At 38.3% G+C, this 18,987-nt stretch overlaps 2 protein-coding genes across 2 annotated transcripts; both read left to right on the plus strand.

Moving 5' to 3' along the window:
- Positions 1–7,129: 7,129 nt before the first annotated feature.
- Positions 7,130–10,502, plus strand: krt17.L (keratin 17 L homeolog). The gene is given in 8 exon segments (NM_001094941.1): positions 7,130–7,664; positions 7,814–7,896; positions 8,519–8,675; positions 8,931–9,092; positions 9,178–9,303; positions 9,475–9,695; positions 9,865–9,887; positions 10,198–10,502. Coding segments are annotated over 8 exon segments (1,359 nt in total). The 5' UTR covers positions 7,130–7,175; the 3' UTR covers positions 10,296–10,502.
- Positions 10,503–13,553: 3,051 nt separating this feature from the next.
- On the plus strand, positions 13,554–18,463 carry krt9.1.L (keratin 9, gene 1 L homeolog). The gene is made up of 8 exons (XM_018236779.2): positions 13,554–15,050; positions 15,320–15,402; positions 15,560–15,716; positions 16,321–16,482; positions 16,897–17,022; positions 17,104–17,324; positions 17,648–17,706; positions 17,946–18,463. The coding sequence occupies exons 1-8, from the start codon at positions 14,490–14,492 to the stop codon at positions 18,041–18,043; spliced, it is 1,467 nt and encodes a 488-aa protein (XP_018092268.1). The 5' UTR covers positions 13,554–14,489; the 3' UTR covers positions 18,044–18,463.
- Positions 18,464–18,987: the final 524 nt, after the last annotated feature.

An 18,987-nucleotide genomic window follows, 5' to 3' on the forward strand; every position in this document is an offset into this window, starting at 1 on the left:
AGCTATATGTCCAACTACAGAATTGCCTGGACACCTGTATTATTCCAGAAGAACTCATGTATGACAGCAGGAAAATAATCTTTTCTATTGCCTCCTCTTCCTCTATAACAATATGCTGTAGACTCAGGACGCATATCACATTGTTTGGTATCCACCCACCCCTCTGAAGTCCTTACCTTCAAAGTTGGATCTTGACAGGTTTATATACATTAATGAAAGAGTCTAGAGTATAAAGATTTTGGGGCATGTATATTAAAGGGTGAACTCTATTATCACCCTTGGTTACTGTGCCCTACCCTCATCTCTTCTATTTCCAACAACCCTCTCATAACTCGGTCCATTTAGCTCATTAATAACTAAAGCAATCCATCACAATCCTCTTGAATTTAGAGAAGGTACTCGGTACCTTTGTTTGAATCACAGAGAGATCCTGCAGGCGGTTAATTCTGCAGGGAGAGGCAGACATGGCAAGTATAATAGGACAATTAGTCAAAGACAGACATGTTAAACATATATTGATTTCCAGCCAAAATACCACACTAAATGCGTTTCAGGACACACCTAGAATACAGATTCACAGAGAGTAAAAGCAATTGTAGTAAAAGGGAAGCTGTTCAAGATAAATCTAAAGCACCTATAGAAATCTGGTTGGAGGTGAAAACTGCTAGACTGTCCTCATTAGGCTCAAAGCAGTGTCCAACCTGGAGACCAGTGAAAATGTTTGTATGATCAGTGGGGTTACTTTTGGTGGATTGTGAATTATTTCCCTTTTATTAGGGTCTCCAACTTTTTATACTAGTGAGCCACACTTAATGTAAAATGTGTTGGGGAGCCACACAAGCATGAGCAAAGTTCCAAACTAAGGCTGTCTTTGGCTATTTGTGTGCCCCATGTGGACTGCCAGCCTGCAAGAGGTTCTATTCAGAGTAAACCTGTGTTTAAGGTTCCAAAACTTTTCTCCAAGCCAGGAATTTAAGCATAAGGCCTCGTTTGGAGGCCACTGGAAGAAACATCAATCTGGGCGGTGAGCAACAGCTAACTCTTGATCCACTGGTTGGGGGATCACTGGTCTAGAAAGTTAAATTTAAGGGAAACCAAATGTGTATTTGTTCTTCTGGATACTATCTATACTATGGATACAAAAGCAGAAGACTAGGGCCTCAAGAGGAAGCTGAACTGAGAATGGAAGTTCAGTAGAAGGTGCAATGCCAAAGGATGGACTTTACTGATTTAAAATGATATTTTAATGAGCTGCAACTGGCTACAATAGTACTGGTATTAACATTATCTTTGTATGGTTACCCATACTTCTAATAATGTCGGTATAAGCCTGGCCAAATGATCATAAACCCCATGGGCTAAATCACAAAGAAGCCAGTGAGATGGTTCACTGTGAATAGAAGAAGACAGACCAGTAAAAATAGGACTTGCCTTTATGAGCTTGGGAAGCTGTATGGAAGAAAAACAAGTCTGCTGGAAATACATGTAATCTGCATTATACGGCTGCTTTAATGGATATTAAATAAAGGATTTGCCTCAGGCACAGCATCCCATTAAACAAGATGTTTCATCTGGAGAGAACCTATTGCAAGGTTAAAATATAACCCAGGGAGGCTGTAAATTGGAGGCCAGAGGATTCTTTCGATTTCCTTTTTATTGCACCTTGTGCACTAGTTTTAATAAGCTTGTAAAAGATCATGTTAACAACAAATTAAGAAAGAATTGCCAGACTATTCTTTTGACAGAGCGTGATTAAGAAATCAGTTGATAGTGATAAACCAGTTTATGTGATAAAGGGAGAGGTGGCACCAATGGTTTGGCTGATGGATAATTTGCACTCTGTGCTCTTGTGTCTCTAGGTTATAGCACATGTACTGATGCTACTAAGTACCAGGAATAATAGTAATCAATGACATGTGACCTACAGAGATTCAGGTAGAACAAAACAAGTGACATAGCTTATAGTGACCCAAGGGATTCTTTTATACAAGACTATATAGACATTTTATAGCTCTTGCATTGCTGCATGCCTAAAACTCTAATTGCTAATCCAAACAAATTCCAAATCGTGGGTTCATAGCCCAGCCCACATGTTGCTCCAATCAACTGGTGCCCTGATGTTGACTAGGTGTACCTTTAAAACTCTCTGCACCTTTGGACAAATGGAAGTGCACTCCCTGTCATCTGCCTATAACCTTGAAAGGGGTTGTTCCATGGTGTGGCCAATTTGTTGCCAAATGAAAACCAACATTATTTTCAAGTATATTCAGCTCCTTCACTTATTATATCTTAACCGAATGGGCTCCCTGAGCAAATGTATTCAGGCCATATATTGTCTCTTCACTCTATGGCGAGTATAAATCATGGGAATATCTTTAAAAATCTTTTGTTACTTAAATTGCAAGAGATATAGGCTTGAGTCTTCTAGGTGATTTCCAGTCAGTCGGGTTAGTGTCATTTCACTGGTTGTTTAACTAAATATTTGTGTATACATTGGGGTGTGTAGGAACTCTAACGCTGCTATCACCCACACTTTTATTAGGAGAACAGAAGACAGAATGTGGTTATTTAGAAGTTTTTCTCATAATATGTGGACAGACGTAAAGGGTTGTTTATTTAGCATGATTCTCAAGTGATCAGATGTATTGACCTTCTGCCTAACAAAGGGAGACTAGAGGTAAAACAAATATAAAACAAGAATGCTTTCAGAATAGTGTATCTCCACCTTGTTATTTACTCTAGAACAGGGATCCCCAACAGGAGCAACACAAGCATGAGACATGTTCCTGGTGAGTACCAAATAGAGCTGTGATTGGCAATTTGGTAGCCCCTATAGTGACTGGCAGCCTACAGGAGGCTTTGTTTGGCAGTACACCTGGTTTTTGTGCAACCAAAACTTGCCTCCAAGCCAAGAATTAAAAAATAAGCACCTACTTTGATGCCAATGGGAGCAACATCCAAGGGTTTGTGAGCAACATGTTGCTCGGGAGCCACTGGTTAGGGATCACTGCTCTAGTAGATGCAGTGAATATCTCTCCAATCCTTACATACACACATACATACAAATATGTCACAATGCTAATGCCATATGTAAATGAACCACAAGCCTCATCAGATCTAGAGGAGAACATTATTATAATGTTTCAATAGCCTTTAGCCACGTTCAGACTGATATTTAATCACAGCCAGCACACAGCACTTAAAGGATTATAATACATTATCCATAGATATTCAGTAATACCATAAACATTGCATTTGGAGACGCCTAAGTATGTTTAGTAGCGATTGGAATTGTTATTGCTCCTTTCATTAGGAATAGAGAACGTAACCAGATCCAAGTGTCTCCCACGCCCAGACTGAAGTACCGGCTCAGCTCTTACATCTCTCTTGCCTTTCATTTGCATCACAAGGGAAATTCAGATTTTTTAGTAGCAAAGACTACTTTATCTCAGGGGGATCAGACTGGGAATGGAGAATCAGCATATCAAGTCCCACATGATTATAATCTCATGTATCAGCCTTTATTCATATTATTGTAATTTTATTCATTTATAATGTGGCAAGCTTTTCACTTGCAAAATATGATATCATTTTAGAAACTGGTGAAGAAGGAAGACTGTGTCCTGCAAATAACTTTCATTTAGAGGATTGGTTATTTTAGACCCTTTCCTCATAATAAATGGACAGATTTAAGGGGTCGTTTAAGACAGCAAGTGCAATTTCAAAGTTTTTTTTCCACCATGCAGCAATTCCACCAGATTCCACCAGAATTTGACAACTGTTTTGGTCACCAGGGGGAGATGTGCCTGATGCAATTGCAGCCAATGCTTTAAAATTAGCACAATTGCGCCCATTTAGTGTCAATTCCAGTATTTGGCATCCAAGTGATGTGTGCGCCCACATTTTTTTTTAGGGAAAATTGCATTGTGGCTATTGATGGTGTGTGAACCCTGGAGAAATTTCCTGGTTCTGAGGTGGAGGTATCTGCAGGGATCTCCTGGGTCAATAGGCACAACCAGATTTCGAACAGAGGGTAGAAAAGACTGAGTGGTGCCAATGGCAATTCTACAGACACCTTTTGACAAAAGCACATTTAACAAATGCAAATCTGTGCACAACGGACTGCAGGGAAGTTTACAGGATCACAACTGCGCTAGCTCTTGTTACTGACCCCTATAGATTCAGTTATAGTCCCAAGTATATCTGTTGCACCCTAATCTGATCTTTAGGTTAAGTTTCCAGGATAATCTAGAAGAGTAAATAATTTACCCTGATAAACCACCCTAACAGGGGCATACTGAACAGACTGAACCCCTCCATTCACTGCTTTGATCCCCTCTGTTTGGAATGGATGATTATGATTTTAAGATAAAATAATATATCCATGTCCATTCTAATGGTGTGATCATAACATTTCTGCACACATTACTCATTGAGATATATATTGAAATAATGCCACACCACCGGGACTTGCACCCATGGTACTGTGAAATGCCACTGCAACAAAGTTTTCCATACCCTTTAAATAAACGTCATTGCTGCCCAGACAGCCTATTGAGAAAGTCAGGATCACAATGAAGAGATCATTAATGTGAATATCAGGGCCCTCTCCAGAGACGACACCAAAATGAACAAGCACACGTGTTGTTTGAGAGTCAAAGGGGTCAGACTGCATGGCAATGCGTGACTTTAATCAGAATCTGTTTCTTCTCCAAAGAGCCAGCTAAGGATGTTTAAGTATTACCTTGTTGACTTTGCGTGCATTATGGATTGACATACAAACCTAGGCACCTCTGTATACAAGTGGCTCAATGTGAGGAGTTCAGCAGACTTAGAATTAGCTTCTATGTAAATGAACTTGTAATGGAGGTTTCAAATGATGGGAAGTTAGACATGAATGTTATTCAGGCAATCTTACAGACCAATGCTTTGGCTGGAAAAAGAAATCTCTGGGGTGAATGGGCCTATTGAAGCACTAGGAATGTATTCCAGAAGAAACCATGTTTGAAGGGGAGGCAATCGAAACGAATACTGCAAAAGGCAAGGCAAGAAATAATAATGGGATGAGTGAGAAAGTGGTAAATTCGACAGATGTAGATGCAAAGAGAAAAGTTGAGCTCACCATTAAACACCGACTTTGATGGCATTCGTGGTGATAGTGAAAATAATTTTTTGTGTGGTTTACAACACTTTTAAAATTCCACCTTTAATAAATGGGCTCCTTCACCTGTAAATGACCAGTTAAATGTATGATACCAGACTTGGATTTGGATTTGTCAGTCTTTACACGTTTTTGAAAATTGGCTTCAGATATACAGTAAGCTCTTTCACAACTGTCAGATGAGTCTCAAAAGTCTAGAACCAATTTACTATATAACATGCCACCCTTCTGTCCTACCTGGCCATGCTGAAAAGTCTCTTTCTTAATTTCCATTTTGATCCCTTAAATGCAATAACGAGGGTATAATAAACAAAAATTGCCTTTTTTTAAGCCATATCCTACATTTAGAAGGAATTGGTACAAAAGTATAGCTCACTAGGCCTAATGCCCATCCCTGCAGATGCAAATTTATGTAATGTTTGTGCCTAATGTCCCAGTTTCCTCTGGGTAAGATTATTAATTGTATTTATTCACTGTGAATCTATTCTGCTATATCTCCAAGACATCATAAACAGCTCTGTTGCATGGCACACTACAATTTCCTTAATTATATGATGCTTTTGGAAAATGAGATTAATAAAATACCAACACATTATATCAGCACAGGCTAAACAGAACAGAGCATATCATTTTCTAATAATACGATAATGAAACTTTATATTTTGGGGATATGGAACACATAATTGTTGTTGTCTTCAGCAAATCTCATAAATGTTGTTTGAGCTGGGTACATAATGATATAAGGTAGTGTACGATTAATTACTCAAAGACATTCCCAGACTGTGGTTTGTAATTAGTTTAATTCTCAGGCATGGTGTATACAATGGTGAATTACCACAAGCACCTCAACTATGTCTTTCACTAAGAGTGGAGAGCACACTTTAGCATGCAAGACTTAACCATATACAGTATCTGGCTTAAGAGCTGCTCTTACCACTGAGATTATATAGTGAGTGGAAATAATGAGCAAAGCCTAAAAGTTCCATTCTTTGTGTTTAGAACAATAACGTAACCATAACTGCTCAAAATATTTTATCCATTAAGGGTATATTGATGTTTTGTTAGTAGAGAGACTAAGTCACCCTGATGGGATCCATATATTTAGTGTGCGTCGTAGGCTCTGCAGGTGGGATTCTTTTCTTGCTACTTGAATTTATGGATCATCATTGTGAACTAGGTTCTAGTTTTGGGTTGGTCTATAGAGTAGAGAAGAACATTACGGGTAACTGCTTGAGACTGAGACTAATTCTGGACTGGGCACTATCTGCAAGAAATGTGTATGTTGTCCCAATGTCTATGTTGGTTTTCTCCAGGTACTCTGATTTCTTCCCACACTCCCAAAACACACAGTCATGTTGTTTGAATCTTGATAAAACTGACCCTAGTGTGTGTGATAGGGACCTTAGATTGTAGGCTTCACTGGGGTAGGAACTGATGTGAATGATGAATAATCTTTGTAATGTGCTACCTAAATGTCTGCACAAATAACATAACAATGGGGATATGGATGAACGAGAGAAGTGGTCATTATTTTCAGAATATAACACAAGTTTAGTTTTCATATAAGTCCTCAAACTTTCCAAAGAAGGGAGGGGTGCATCAAAACTCTTACTTTGTCCTTGGTTAGGCATAGAGGAATGATGCATAGCCTTAGAAAAAATCTTCCCTTATTCATTGTGATTCACTATTCTTTTTTGTTTTATGAACGAATGCAGCCACACATTCATTGAAATCTGTCGCAACTCTATGTAAATGGGTTAAGGGAACAGTAGAAGGTGGGGGGGCAGAGGTAGTGAGACATTTATGAAAACGTCTGAGGTAATCAAATATCTTTGTTTTAATACAAATGTTGGCACAGAAATCAAAGCTGATGACTCTGCGGAGGGACTGATCCTTGAGAGAGACACACACCCACATCCTTTAATATAAAGGCGAAAGACATTTATCCGGATTCACTGCAGTCAACAGCTAACATCAACTTTGTGGCTCTCAAGATTCTCCTTTAAAAAACACCATGTCTTCATATTCTGTCAGGCAGACAACATCCTCCAGCTCCATAAAGGGCCTTGGAGGCTTAGGAGGTGGCTCCAGCAGAGTATCTGGTGTTTTCAGGGCACCAAGCATCCATGGTGGCAGTGGTGGCCAAAATGTCTCCTTCTCCACCGCAAGAATGGTTTCTGGCATAGGTGGAGGATATGGAAGCTGTGGTGTTGATGCTGGTCTAGGAGGCGGCTACATTTCTAACTATGGTGGGGGCTATGGTTCTGGCTATGCATTTGGAGGAGGTATGGCTGGAGGAGAAGGCCTTATTTCAGGAAGTGAAAAGTATACCATGCAGAACCTAAATGATCGTTTGGCTGCATATCTTGAAAAGGTGCGCTCCCTGGAGAAAGCAAATGGAGAACTGGAAATCAAGATAAGAGATTGGTATCAGAAGCAAGCACCCGGTCCAGCCACCGACTATAGTCATTACTACAAGATGATTGAGGATCTCCGCAACAAGGTAAAATAATGTTCAGCAAATAATCTGACTAAGTTTTCATTCTCATTAAATCTTCCATAGGATAAGTGTTGATTGGGGAGGGTTGTTTTATAATTTAGTATATATAACAGCATCTCATAATTCAGAATAAATATATTCCTAACCAATAGATTCTTGGTGCAACGATGGACAACGCAAGTCTTCTTCTCCAGATTGATAATGCTAAACTGGCTGCTGATGACTTCAGAACCAAGTAAGAACTCAAGCAAATCCCATCACATTTTACTTAATCGTGTTGCCTTTAATAGTCCAGGTTATTGTTTCTGACCACAATTGTCATTTATGGTGAACAAGGTATATTATGAGAGTGTCAAACAAAAACTATATCAGACTTACAATCTCCCCTCAGAGCACATATTGATATGGATTTGTATTTTAGGCTTACCCATATCTAATAACCCATAGCAACCAATCAGAGGTGTGTTTTCAAACAGCTGTCCAGGGAAAGCTGCTGATTGGTAACTAGGGGTAAACATTAAACAATGTATTCCATTACCTCATTGAGATTCTGTTGCAGAAGATTCATTAAAGAGAAATAGACTTGCTTTTTCAGGAAAATTACCTGTAGATAGGGCTCACCCGATACCTGGGCTTTCCGGTGACAGAAATTCAAATAGCTTTGGGGCAATGTAACACAGACACAGTGGTTTCCCAGTTCTGGACCAGCCTTAAAAATAGCAGATCAGAAAATGCTGTATGCTGCATATGTTGAAGACAACCGTCTTTAGCAACATATGTCTTTGGCCTATCACCAAGGACAAATGCTGTAAAGGCGCATTTCTTGTAAAAAAAACAAAAAACTCCTGTTTTTCAAGGTATGAGACTGAACTTGCTCTTCGTATGAATGTTGAGGCTGACATCAATGGCCTACGCAGAGTCCTGGATGATTTGACCATAGCCCGATCTGACCTGGAGATCCAGATTGAAAGTCTTAAGGAGGAACTTGCATATCTGAAGAAAAACCATGAGGAAGTAAGATGAGACATATTTCAATGTACTGTATTTGTGCATTTACTATAGTCTTGGCATGCATTAGTACAGGGTGAGTCGATATATAGATGTTGAGGTATATCTTATGCAGCGAACACAATTAGGAAGTCAACCCCAAAATGAAAACTTGCAAAGACTGAGTTAAAACTTAAACACAATGAATGGTAGCAAATGGGGTTACTTCAATATTTGCCAGCATCAGCAAAAAAATTGAAATGCTCAATATCTGACCTGCAGGAAATGAATGCTCTACGTGGACAAGCTACTGGCCAGGTGAATGTGGAGATGGATGCTGCACCTGCTGCCGACCTAACAAAGACTCTGTCTGAAATGAGGAATCAGTATGAGAACCTAGCTGAGAAGAATAGGCGAGAGGTAGAAGAATGGTACTTTAAAAAGGTAAGTCAATACTTCACAACAGAAATGTGAAGATTTTTTTATATGTAAATACACACCACTCCATCATCTTTATCTCCCTTCACAGACTGAAGAGCTCAACAAAGAAGTTGCCAGCAGCAGTTCACTGATCCAGACCAGCAAGACAGAAATTACAGACCTGAAACGTACTTTGCAGAGCTTAGAGATAGAGCTTCAAACACAACTAAATATGGTGAGATCTCACACAATGGTAAAGTGATTTATAGGGAAACCCTTCCAAAAAAACACAAGCTCCAATCTACTAGTTAAAAATTAATATTGAACATTCTCCTGTGAGAAGAGCCAATGTCCTTACCTATTGGCCACCATATCCACCCATGACCGATTTTCTTGTTTACTGTAGAAATCGGCATTGGAGGGCTCCTTAGCCGAAACAGAAGGTCGTTATTGCGTCCAGCTTTCACAGATCCAAGACCTGATCAGTAATGTTGAGGCACAGCTTGCTGACCTGCGATCAGACATGGAACACCAGAGTCACGAATATAAAATTCTCATGGACGTGAAGACTCGTCTAGAGCAGGAAATTGCCACCTACAGACGTCTCCTGGAAGGAGAAGATGCTCAGTAAGTTCCACAAACCTTCTTACTTGAACCTATACTGTATATTATCATTGATTTGTTTTACTTAGTCTACTTTAATTTAGAAATAAAGAATGCAAAGACGTGATTATTTATGTCTTAAAATATTTTAGGTTTCATTATACTCATTCTACTGTTATTTTTTTCCCCTCAGCTTATCCCAGTCTCAAAAGGATGGTAAGGCAACCTATTCACTACCATTTCAGTTTGAAGGACACACCAAGCCTTGAGAAACATGAGCAGTTTCTCATATATTGTTCTCATATATACTCTGATATAGTGCATCAGTCATGGTCCCTAGTGGCCCATCTCTAGTCATGTCCACCCTGGCAACTACAGGGTCTACTGCCACTTTTTTTTATACCTATGGGGTCATGATAGTTTGTTGAGAAATTCATGGGGATGAGAGACTTAAAAATGTTCTAGTACAAGGTAGAGCAACTTTACACATTTGCAGAAAATCTCACAATCTCATATTTCTTCACAGGCTCACGAACCACAGTCCAAGTTCGCACCATCATAGAGGAGTCTGTTAATGGCAAAGTTGTCTCTTCTCGGGAAGATGTTAAAAAGTCACAATACTAAACATTGGCTGAAAACCCAGAAAAAAAACCATAATCTTTTTGTCTCTCTGACTCATACAGAAGAAACTAATACAGATAATTGTTCAATAGAACATGAAAAAAGTTTATTTTCCACCTTTATTTTCTGAGCTTGAAAAACTGTTTTTTTGCCACTTGTTGTCTCATGCAGTGTCTTCCTTCTTAATAAAGTTCTGAACTTTCTCGTGCATTTCATGTTTGCCATTTGTTTCATTTTGCTATTTCTAACGGGTTGAGTTTTCAAAAAAAAAAGATTTTCATTAGATTTATGGTAGAACATTTTTACAGCTTATTACAATAAGGTTCTGTGATATCTGGGGGAATTTGTGGTTTAAAATTGATCGGTTCTTCCTTAGGGCTGGTTCTAGTGCTACAAATAATAACATGGAATTACTTTTTAACCAAAGCAGCCACTAGATAGGGTTGAGCCCCCAAAGAGCTCTAGGACATAAGAGTTGTCACTTTTTTAAAGGGCACAGTAACATTTACGGGTTAACTGACACTTGACTTATAATAATATATAATATAATACACATATCTGTGTCAACATGTATTTTGCTAGTATTATTTAGTGTTATTTAAACACATTTGGGTCAACACTTTTATGCCGAAGAATAATTGTAGGTAATTACAAACTGGTAAATAATTATTAAATACTAAAGAGGCTATTTATTAAAACCCTGGAACCTCATAAGCCAGACAGTAAGGTCAAGGCTCCTTTGCACCCTAAGCTTGCCTGGCAAGATAGGCAGGTTAAAAAAAGTAAAAAGGTTGAACTTGATGGACGTGTGTCTTTTTTCAACCTTACTTACTATGTTACTCCCTAAGATATTCATCTAGAGGGCCCCAGTTGTGCAACATGGGGGAACAGGTAAAAGTGCAAAAGAATGTTGGTTTGCCCCTGCTGCTTGTATTTTGCCCTGCCCAGCATTGGTCTCAAAGCCTGATCCTCCCCCATTGTAGCTTTTATAGTGGCAAGATTTTCAAGACCATCATCCATTATTTAAGGCATAAGTGCCAACAATTCTCAGCTCATTTGAGATCAAGGCTTTGGCTAGACCATAGCAGGGAATTCACCTCTTTGCTCTTGACTCCAATGCTGCTTTGGCCATGTGTTTGGGGCCATTTCAATTGAAGTATTTCCCTGTATTTTGCATCCTCCATTCTCCATTTTAACATGTTTAATGTGGCATGACCCATCTAATGAAAAGAAACTCTACAGGTCCCTCTAGGTATACTCTGGCACAAAGCTTGCACCAGTTCTAAGAAACCATAGCCACCAATAGTCTTGTACAGCTGTGCTGCTTACTGCTCTTACACTTCTGTCCTGTCTCATAGAAAAAGTCCCCTATAGTGAACACAAGCACTATCCTGAGTGTAGTTTGCTTCTTGCATAAGCTTGCTAAGAGCACTGCCACTTAAAACCTAGAGGGATGTATGATAATAACTATTTCATGTACCTAAAGAGACTGAGAAAATAATTAAAATAATTACCCTTGTGTCCCCCAGGCAGTACTTGAATTGATAAGTGTTCCAGGATCAGCTCAAATTATTTCCTATTATTCCTTTTTGAATAATTAAATGATAACTGCCTATGTTGCTGCCAAGGTTCATTGTATAATATACCGTGTGTCTATATCAAGCCTTGTGGTTTCAGACCAACAATCATAGGACTTGTCTTCAGTATATTACAGAGCACTGGTACCACTAAGTGGTGAGATTCGGTGACTGTCTACATAGTCTTAGAGGTGAGTAGTTTGTAATAAATAACCAGCACGGTCCCAACATTGTGTCAAGAATTGAGAAACGTTTTGGTAATTTCTTGGAGGAATTGAAACAGCTTTCTGCCTCATTTCCTGTTCCTGTTTAAAACACAAATTATGATTCCATAGATAAGCCCTCTGTTTAATCTCAAAGACCAGTGTAGGGGTTTGTTTATACAGTGCTCATTACCTTATTTACAAGGGGGTTCTGGAAATAATAAAAATGCCCCTTTAGTGTTATATATAAAAATGTATGAAATTCAAAGCATAGGCAGAATATATTCCCTATTTATTGTTCTTATGTTCAGCAATGTGCATTTAGATGTTTATTGTCCACTTAACCAAGTGTTCCTCACCTTTTTTTGCATTTATCATTTAACTCCAGCATTGCTTGACAAATAGCAGATATCTACGAACAAAGCCATAGATTTGAGCCACTCAATTTCAAGTTCATTTTGTTCAAACACCGATCCTAATTTTTCTTCACTTTGCCTCAGCATGTTATTCATTCTGTATTTCAAATTAATGGGATTTTTTTTTTTGCAAGTTTCGACTGAGTCATAATTACTTGCCAGGGGAGAAAAGATGAGGCATCACCGATATTTTATGGGATAAATGTTGTACTTTGGTGATAGAATTCTCGCAGCTATTTGGCTGTCCCCCTTGCTAATATTGTAGACGCCAATAAAACAGATCCTAGTTCTTACCTCTCCCTCTTATTAATACCTAAAGCACAAATAAACTGCCTTTTAATAGTCTGTTTTTGTTGTTTTCCCAGTTCTTCAGTGCAAGTAGGTACATCCCAGGCACACAGATAGTGGATCCCAGAGTTGATTAAGGAGAGCAGAGACTTTGAACATTAATCTGCTAAGTGCTTAGAGCTCTTTTATTTGGTGTTTAGTTGATTAAAGCTAGCAGAACATCTCTAATTATATTATATTACAGTTGTTTCTTATTTTTATGGCATTCCCTCAGCCAGGTGTTGATAACAAGAGATTGCAAATTAAATTAAGATTAGGAAAGCTGTAATTTTGTTAAGTACTGAAAAAATGGATTCTACCCCATTTCTTGCTCACCTCACCTGGTGATTCTACAAAACACTTTACTTACATCTCCTTATAGCAAGGTCTTGACTTCCCCTACCCTGTGTGTAGTGGTAAGGAGGTACAACATTAGTACTGGGAATTGGGGCCAGTTATTGTGCCAGAAACTTGGGTTAAATGGGTTTATTAAGAATCAAAACACTGTCCAATCCCTACACTGAAGCCAAAGCAATGATATTGAGTAAAACAATGAAATGATCTGCTGCCGCTAACCCTTCCCTTCCTTCATTCCACACTCCCTTAAGGTGTTGAGCATGATCCTAAAGAAAATAAAAATGATTCCCTCCATATATCATGGCATTCCTACATCTACTGCCACTTAATAGTGGATAAAGAGTCAGTAGTGGGGCTGCATCCAAATCGGGTCTTGGTGCTGTACTATGGCCAGATTCTGTATAATATGTAAACAATTCAATTTGATTTTAGAGTTCTTCCTGTATAATCACCTGAAGTCCTCAGTCGTCTTACCTTTATCATTAAAAATAAGAAGGAAGAAAGAAAGGTAAGAAGGATAGGGTCAATGGTATGGCCCTTCCTTAAGGCATTGACCCCCACGCCTGTAACAAAGGTAACAGGAAGATCCTGATACATAAACAAAATGTTGGTGGTAGGTACCACTACAGAATGCCTCTTTCTGTCCCATCTCTTCTATTTGTTTAAAGGAGTAAAATGAAAGTGTTGTATTAAGGTTTTTGTAAACCATTTATTTCTCCGTTTAAACAAATATTATAAAATGTATTTGCTATTTAAATTAAATCATCCAGTAAATTATCCAGTGAACATTATTACATTGCAAACTTGGACTTATTTCTTGTTTTTTATCTTATTCTTATTCAGGTCATCTGAGGCCCACCGGGACTACGTCTGAAGGGCCTGGCTCCTATTATAGAAAAGGGTGAATGCATCCGGAAAATTATACATATATAAATACAGTACAATTACAATGTGTTTATATATGTGTATACTTTATTAAACATGTATTTTTCTGTGTTGGATATATGGACATCAGCAATTTTGCTAAACAGTAGCTTATACTCAGTAATTACTGCATGATGTATGCTAAATGAATTGTTTCTTAGATTATAGATCATCTGGAAACACGTGCAACACCCAGGTGTATTGCTCATAATGAGTGTCCATCATCTTGTAAAAAAGAAAAACTCGTTAACAGAGATCATTTAAAATAAATTAAATAGTGACACCCAATGAATTTTAGGTATAAAAGGAGCTATAAAGAAATAGTTCTGTGGCCCTGTTTCTCATTCATTTCTTTCTCAGGAGGTTCAATCCTCTTCTTTTCCAGCTTTCACCATGAGCTTTAGACAAGGGCCACCCACAGGCAAAGGGTGTTCAGTTTTTGAATCTTCTGGTATTTCTACAACTGGAAATAGCCATGGTAGAGCAGGTGGCATTTATAGTGGTGGAGCACATGTTGTTAACTATGCTGGAAGCTTAAGGAGTGGGTATGGTGGACATATTGGAAACAGAGGTGTAGGCTTTGCTGATGGATCTGCTGGTGGGGTATGCTTTGATTCTGGTGCTGGATTTGGGTATGGTGGTGAATCTGGCTTTGGTGGAGGATCTGGATATGGAAGTGGATTTGGTTCTGGCTTCATTGCAGCTGGAGGTGGCCACAGAGCTGGCTTTGGTTTTGGAGATGATTCAGGACTGCTGTCATTTAATGAAAAAATAACCATGCAAAATCTGAATGATCGTCTTGCCACATACCTAAACAAGGTGAAAGCATTAGAAGAGGCTAACACTGATCTGGAGAAGAAGATCCGTAACTGGTACGACACTCACGGTCCAAGCCAAGTCCAAGACAAAGACTACAGTCCTTACTACAGAACAATTGAAGACCTTCAGAAAAAGGTCAGGGAAGTAATCACGTGCTAAGTGAACCCCAATCATACATGAAAAATTATACTTGTTTCTGAGAATCCCCTTACTTTAAAGTGATAAAAAAATGCCAGTATTCTGATTGGTTACACTAGCTGTGTGAACGTTTTAATGTTTTTATTAGTTACAGGCTTTTGTTTGGTTTTAGTCCAGCCTCCTTCATTGCTATGACCACACATATGAATTATGTCTTAAAGAGATAGTAGGTGTGAATTCTGATATCTGTATTTTTTCACGTTTAGATCTTGGCAGCCACTATTGATAATGGGCGCATTGTCCTACAGATCGATAATGCCAAATTAGCAGCAGATGACTTCAGAATGAAGTGAGTAGTCATGAGCAAGGCACTTTCTGTTGCATCTATCTGCAGCAACTACTTCCCCATCTGATGCAGCAGTGATTATCCTATTCCAATGTTATGAATCAGAGAATTAGATGAATATTCAATGGGAATTAAGGCTGTAGTTATGCTTTATTTGAAGGTATGAGAATGAGCTGATTATGCGCCAGACAGTTGAATCGGATATTAATGGCCTGAAGAGGCTTTTGGATGATCTGACTCTTGCCAGAAGTGATTTGGAATCCCAACTGGAGAACCTGAAAGAAGAATTAGCTGCTCTAAAGAAAAACCATGAGGAGGTAAACTAGATGTAATAGGGACCTTTAGTCTTAATTAGAATTTCCCACACATCTCAGGTTTAGGATCCATCTAACAGTGCACCTTGGTTTAGGTCCCCTTAGCTCATAACAATATTACAGGGTAACATTCACCTCTTAATCCTGTTCTAAGTGATATACCTGCTGGGAACACCTCGACCTTTGCTTTGGCCCCACAGTTTGTTAAGATACTATTGAGGATCTTCTTCTTGATGGAAAGAAAATCTGTACCAGGCAGATAGATTTGAATATAACAATACATTTTTTGCAGTGGTCAAGCACTTTTGTTCACAAGAGAGTGAATGCAAGGAAATAAGTATTTTCATAAAAGTTAAAGTGGTGGGAACCTAACATTATTATACATAAATAACCTGAATTTTTAGAACAAAACTAAATTCTCATTTTAGAGATGACTAAACAAGTGGTTAAAACTGTGTCCAAGTAGTGTGCATTCATCTCACCCACAATATACCAAAATACATTAACATGTTCTACTTTGTCAGCCAATAGATGGTGCTGTGTCTTTATGTTAAGAAGATAAGATCATCAGTGGAACGATTTTAAACATGAGATCTGTTACTTACAGGAGATGAAGGCACTGAAAGTACAATTTGTGGGTGACGTCACTGTAGACATGAAAGCAGTACCGGGAATTGACTTGCAGAAGGTTTTAGGAGACCTCAGACATGAATATGAGCAAATTATGGTCAAAAACCAGAAGGACATTGAATTTTGGTATCAAGAGAAGGTGAGTATAAAAAATAATAATAAGATATTTATGCCATCACAGATATGGTCAAACAATTTCTTCTGAAATAACCTAATCATGGTATGATTAATACATCTACTTTGTCTCTTTGTGGCTATTGCACTTAATGGAATTATACTATGGGACCAATTGCTCTTTAATGGTGCTCAACACTTCCTGAAATGACCATAATCATGTAAAGAGGAGCATGACCAATACAGAAATACCTATTTTTTTTGTTGTCTCCACAGACATAATGGTTTGGTAACACTATTGACCCTCTCAGTGGGAAATGTTGAATAATAATAATAATTTTATTTAAAGACTGAGGCTCAGTGTGCTTGTACCTGTGATGATTGATTCACCAAGGCTCATTATTGCATAGGATTGTAACCAGTTTTATATGTTTTTCAGACTGCAGAGCTGCACAAAAATGTGTCTAGCAGCTCTCAAGAGATCCAGACAACTAACACTCAGGTTACTGATTTAAGACGCACTCTCCAGAACCTTGAAATTGACCTACAGGCTCAGCTCAGTACGGTATGAACCTCTGTCAAGTATATTTCTTTATGTAAACTCTTGCTGATGATGTTTAATTGTTAATTTATCTTGTCATTTCAGAAAGCTGCCCTAGAAGCCTCTCTGGCTGAAACAGAAGGATGCTACTGTCTTCAACTGTCTCAGCTGCAGGGATTAATTCAGAATGTGGAGGCAGAGCTGGCTAATCTCCGTTGTGAGATGGAGAACCAGAACCACGAATACAAGCTTCTCCTGGACATCAAGACACGCCTAGAGCAAGAAATTAACACTTACCGGAACCTCCTGGATGGACAAGGAACACAGTATGGCAATCAGTTCATTCACTTTAAGTCTAGTTTTTTTTTAAAACCCAATTTTTATGGTCCCAATACAGAAATCCCTTACATATTGCAATAACCAAGAAGGGTAGTTTTGTTATATCTAGGTGGTGCAGCCTATAGAATAGTATGGTATGAAGAGGAATTTCATCTAAATATTTCATCTTAAGTCCTTATTGTAAAATAAAAAACAAGAAAAATCTGTGAACTGGGACCTTAATGCTTCTGTAAAGGGAATTTTAGCAAATTTGCAGCTTGTGCTTGGGTTTTGTCAATCAAGTAAGTTCATTTGTATTATTTTTTTTCAGATTCCCTAAAAGTTCTTATGACACTTCTTTCTCCTCTGGTTCCCAAACAGATAAACAAGGTAAAGATAATAATAACAAACATGAGCATTTTAATTTTGGTCATGGCAGTGTATATAGACAGAACTTTCATTTATTTCAGTCAGTGATAGGAGAGATCAGTGCTTCTTGAGTCAGTATATTGAGTGATTATTGGGCACTAGAACATTGTATAAACCTTGATTTCCAGCTGAAATGGTTAGCATACTTATGGCATGGACTTGGCATTTTGTTTAAACCTTCTTTTAATCTATTCTTTCAGGGGGTTCCTCTCACTATGCCAGAACGCGCGTTGAGGATAGCGATGGAAAAGTGATCTCCTCCCGTGACCAATATCATCACTCTGGATACAAACAATGAATAGGATGACCTGTGCCTTCTTTCTATTTTGTTTTCTCATAGAAGCTTCAGTTTCTCTTCCTCTTCTACAAGAATTCTGGGCTCACATATTCACTGGAATATTTTAAATCCTTTGCAGATTACAAAATGTATCTGTATCTTCAGGCATTTTCTGTTGGTCACAACTGTATCCTCTGACATGACCTCACGGGCATTTATGGAACGTCCTTAATAAAGCTATGCTATATCATTTTCATGCAATCCATTGGTTGTGCTATTATTATTCAATCTGATATTAAAGGACAAATGGACCCATAGGAATTTTCTACTAATAGAGGAATATTATACTAAGAGAATATGTGTTAATGTTATTAAAACCACTTTAGGACCATCATATTTTGGCACTAGCTTATATTGGGAAATGGTTCCACCTTTAGGGTTTCCATAGGGTTAGATTTTGAAAGGGACTAAGTCTATAGCTAATTTATCTATAGGGGTTATTTCTATTCATTGTCTCCAGTGGAATCATGGATCATGGAGTACAAAACATCCATTCAAAATGCATTGTTCTCTATATTATTATTGGGAAATGTTATGGTTTTTTTTAATGTATTTTATTTGCTGCAAAAGTTGAGACAACTCGGGGTACTGAAGCTTATTCTGGTTATGCTTCAATTTTGACTTCAAAGGCATTTTAATCTACAAATTTGGCAATTTATAAAAAGGCTCAATATGTTTCATGTATACAGCATACATCACACAATAATATAGAGATACTCGGGCTATAAAGTGATTATTATTTGGGCACATAAGGTATTTTGTTGGACATGGTGCTGGAAGCCTTGTGTTGTTTATTGGGGCATATTGTACTTTGGTGAGAAAAGATTAATAGATAAATGGTGGTGCTGGAAGCTGTCTGTGCCATTCCTACTATTTCAGCTTGACTGCCCCTATGGCTAACAGCT

The sequence above is a fragment of the Xenopus laevis genome, chromosome 9_10L (genome assembly GCF_017654675.1).
Source record: "Xenopus laevis strain J_2021 chromosome 9_10L, Xenopus_laevis_v10.1, whole genome shotgun sequence".
Taxonomy (NCBI): domain Eukaryota; kingdom Metazoa; phylum Chordata; class Amphibia; order Anura; family Pipidae; genus Xenopus; species Xenopus laevis.

Coding starts and splice junctions, on each gene's coding strand:
- krt9.1.L (XM_018236779.2), top strand. CDS start 14,490: ATGAGCTTTAGACAAGGGCCACCCACAGGCAAAGGGTGTTCAGTTTTT. Junction 15,403..15,559: donor GCAGATGACTTCAGAATGAA/GTGAGTAGTCAT, acceptor CTTTATTTGAAG/GTATGAGAATGAGCTGATTA. Junction 16,483..16,896: donor AATTTTGGTATCAAGAGAAG/GTGAGTATAAAA, acceptor TATGTTTTTCAG/ACTGCAGAGCTGCACAAAAA.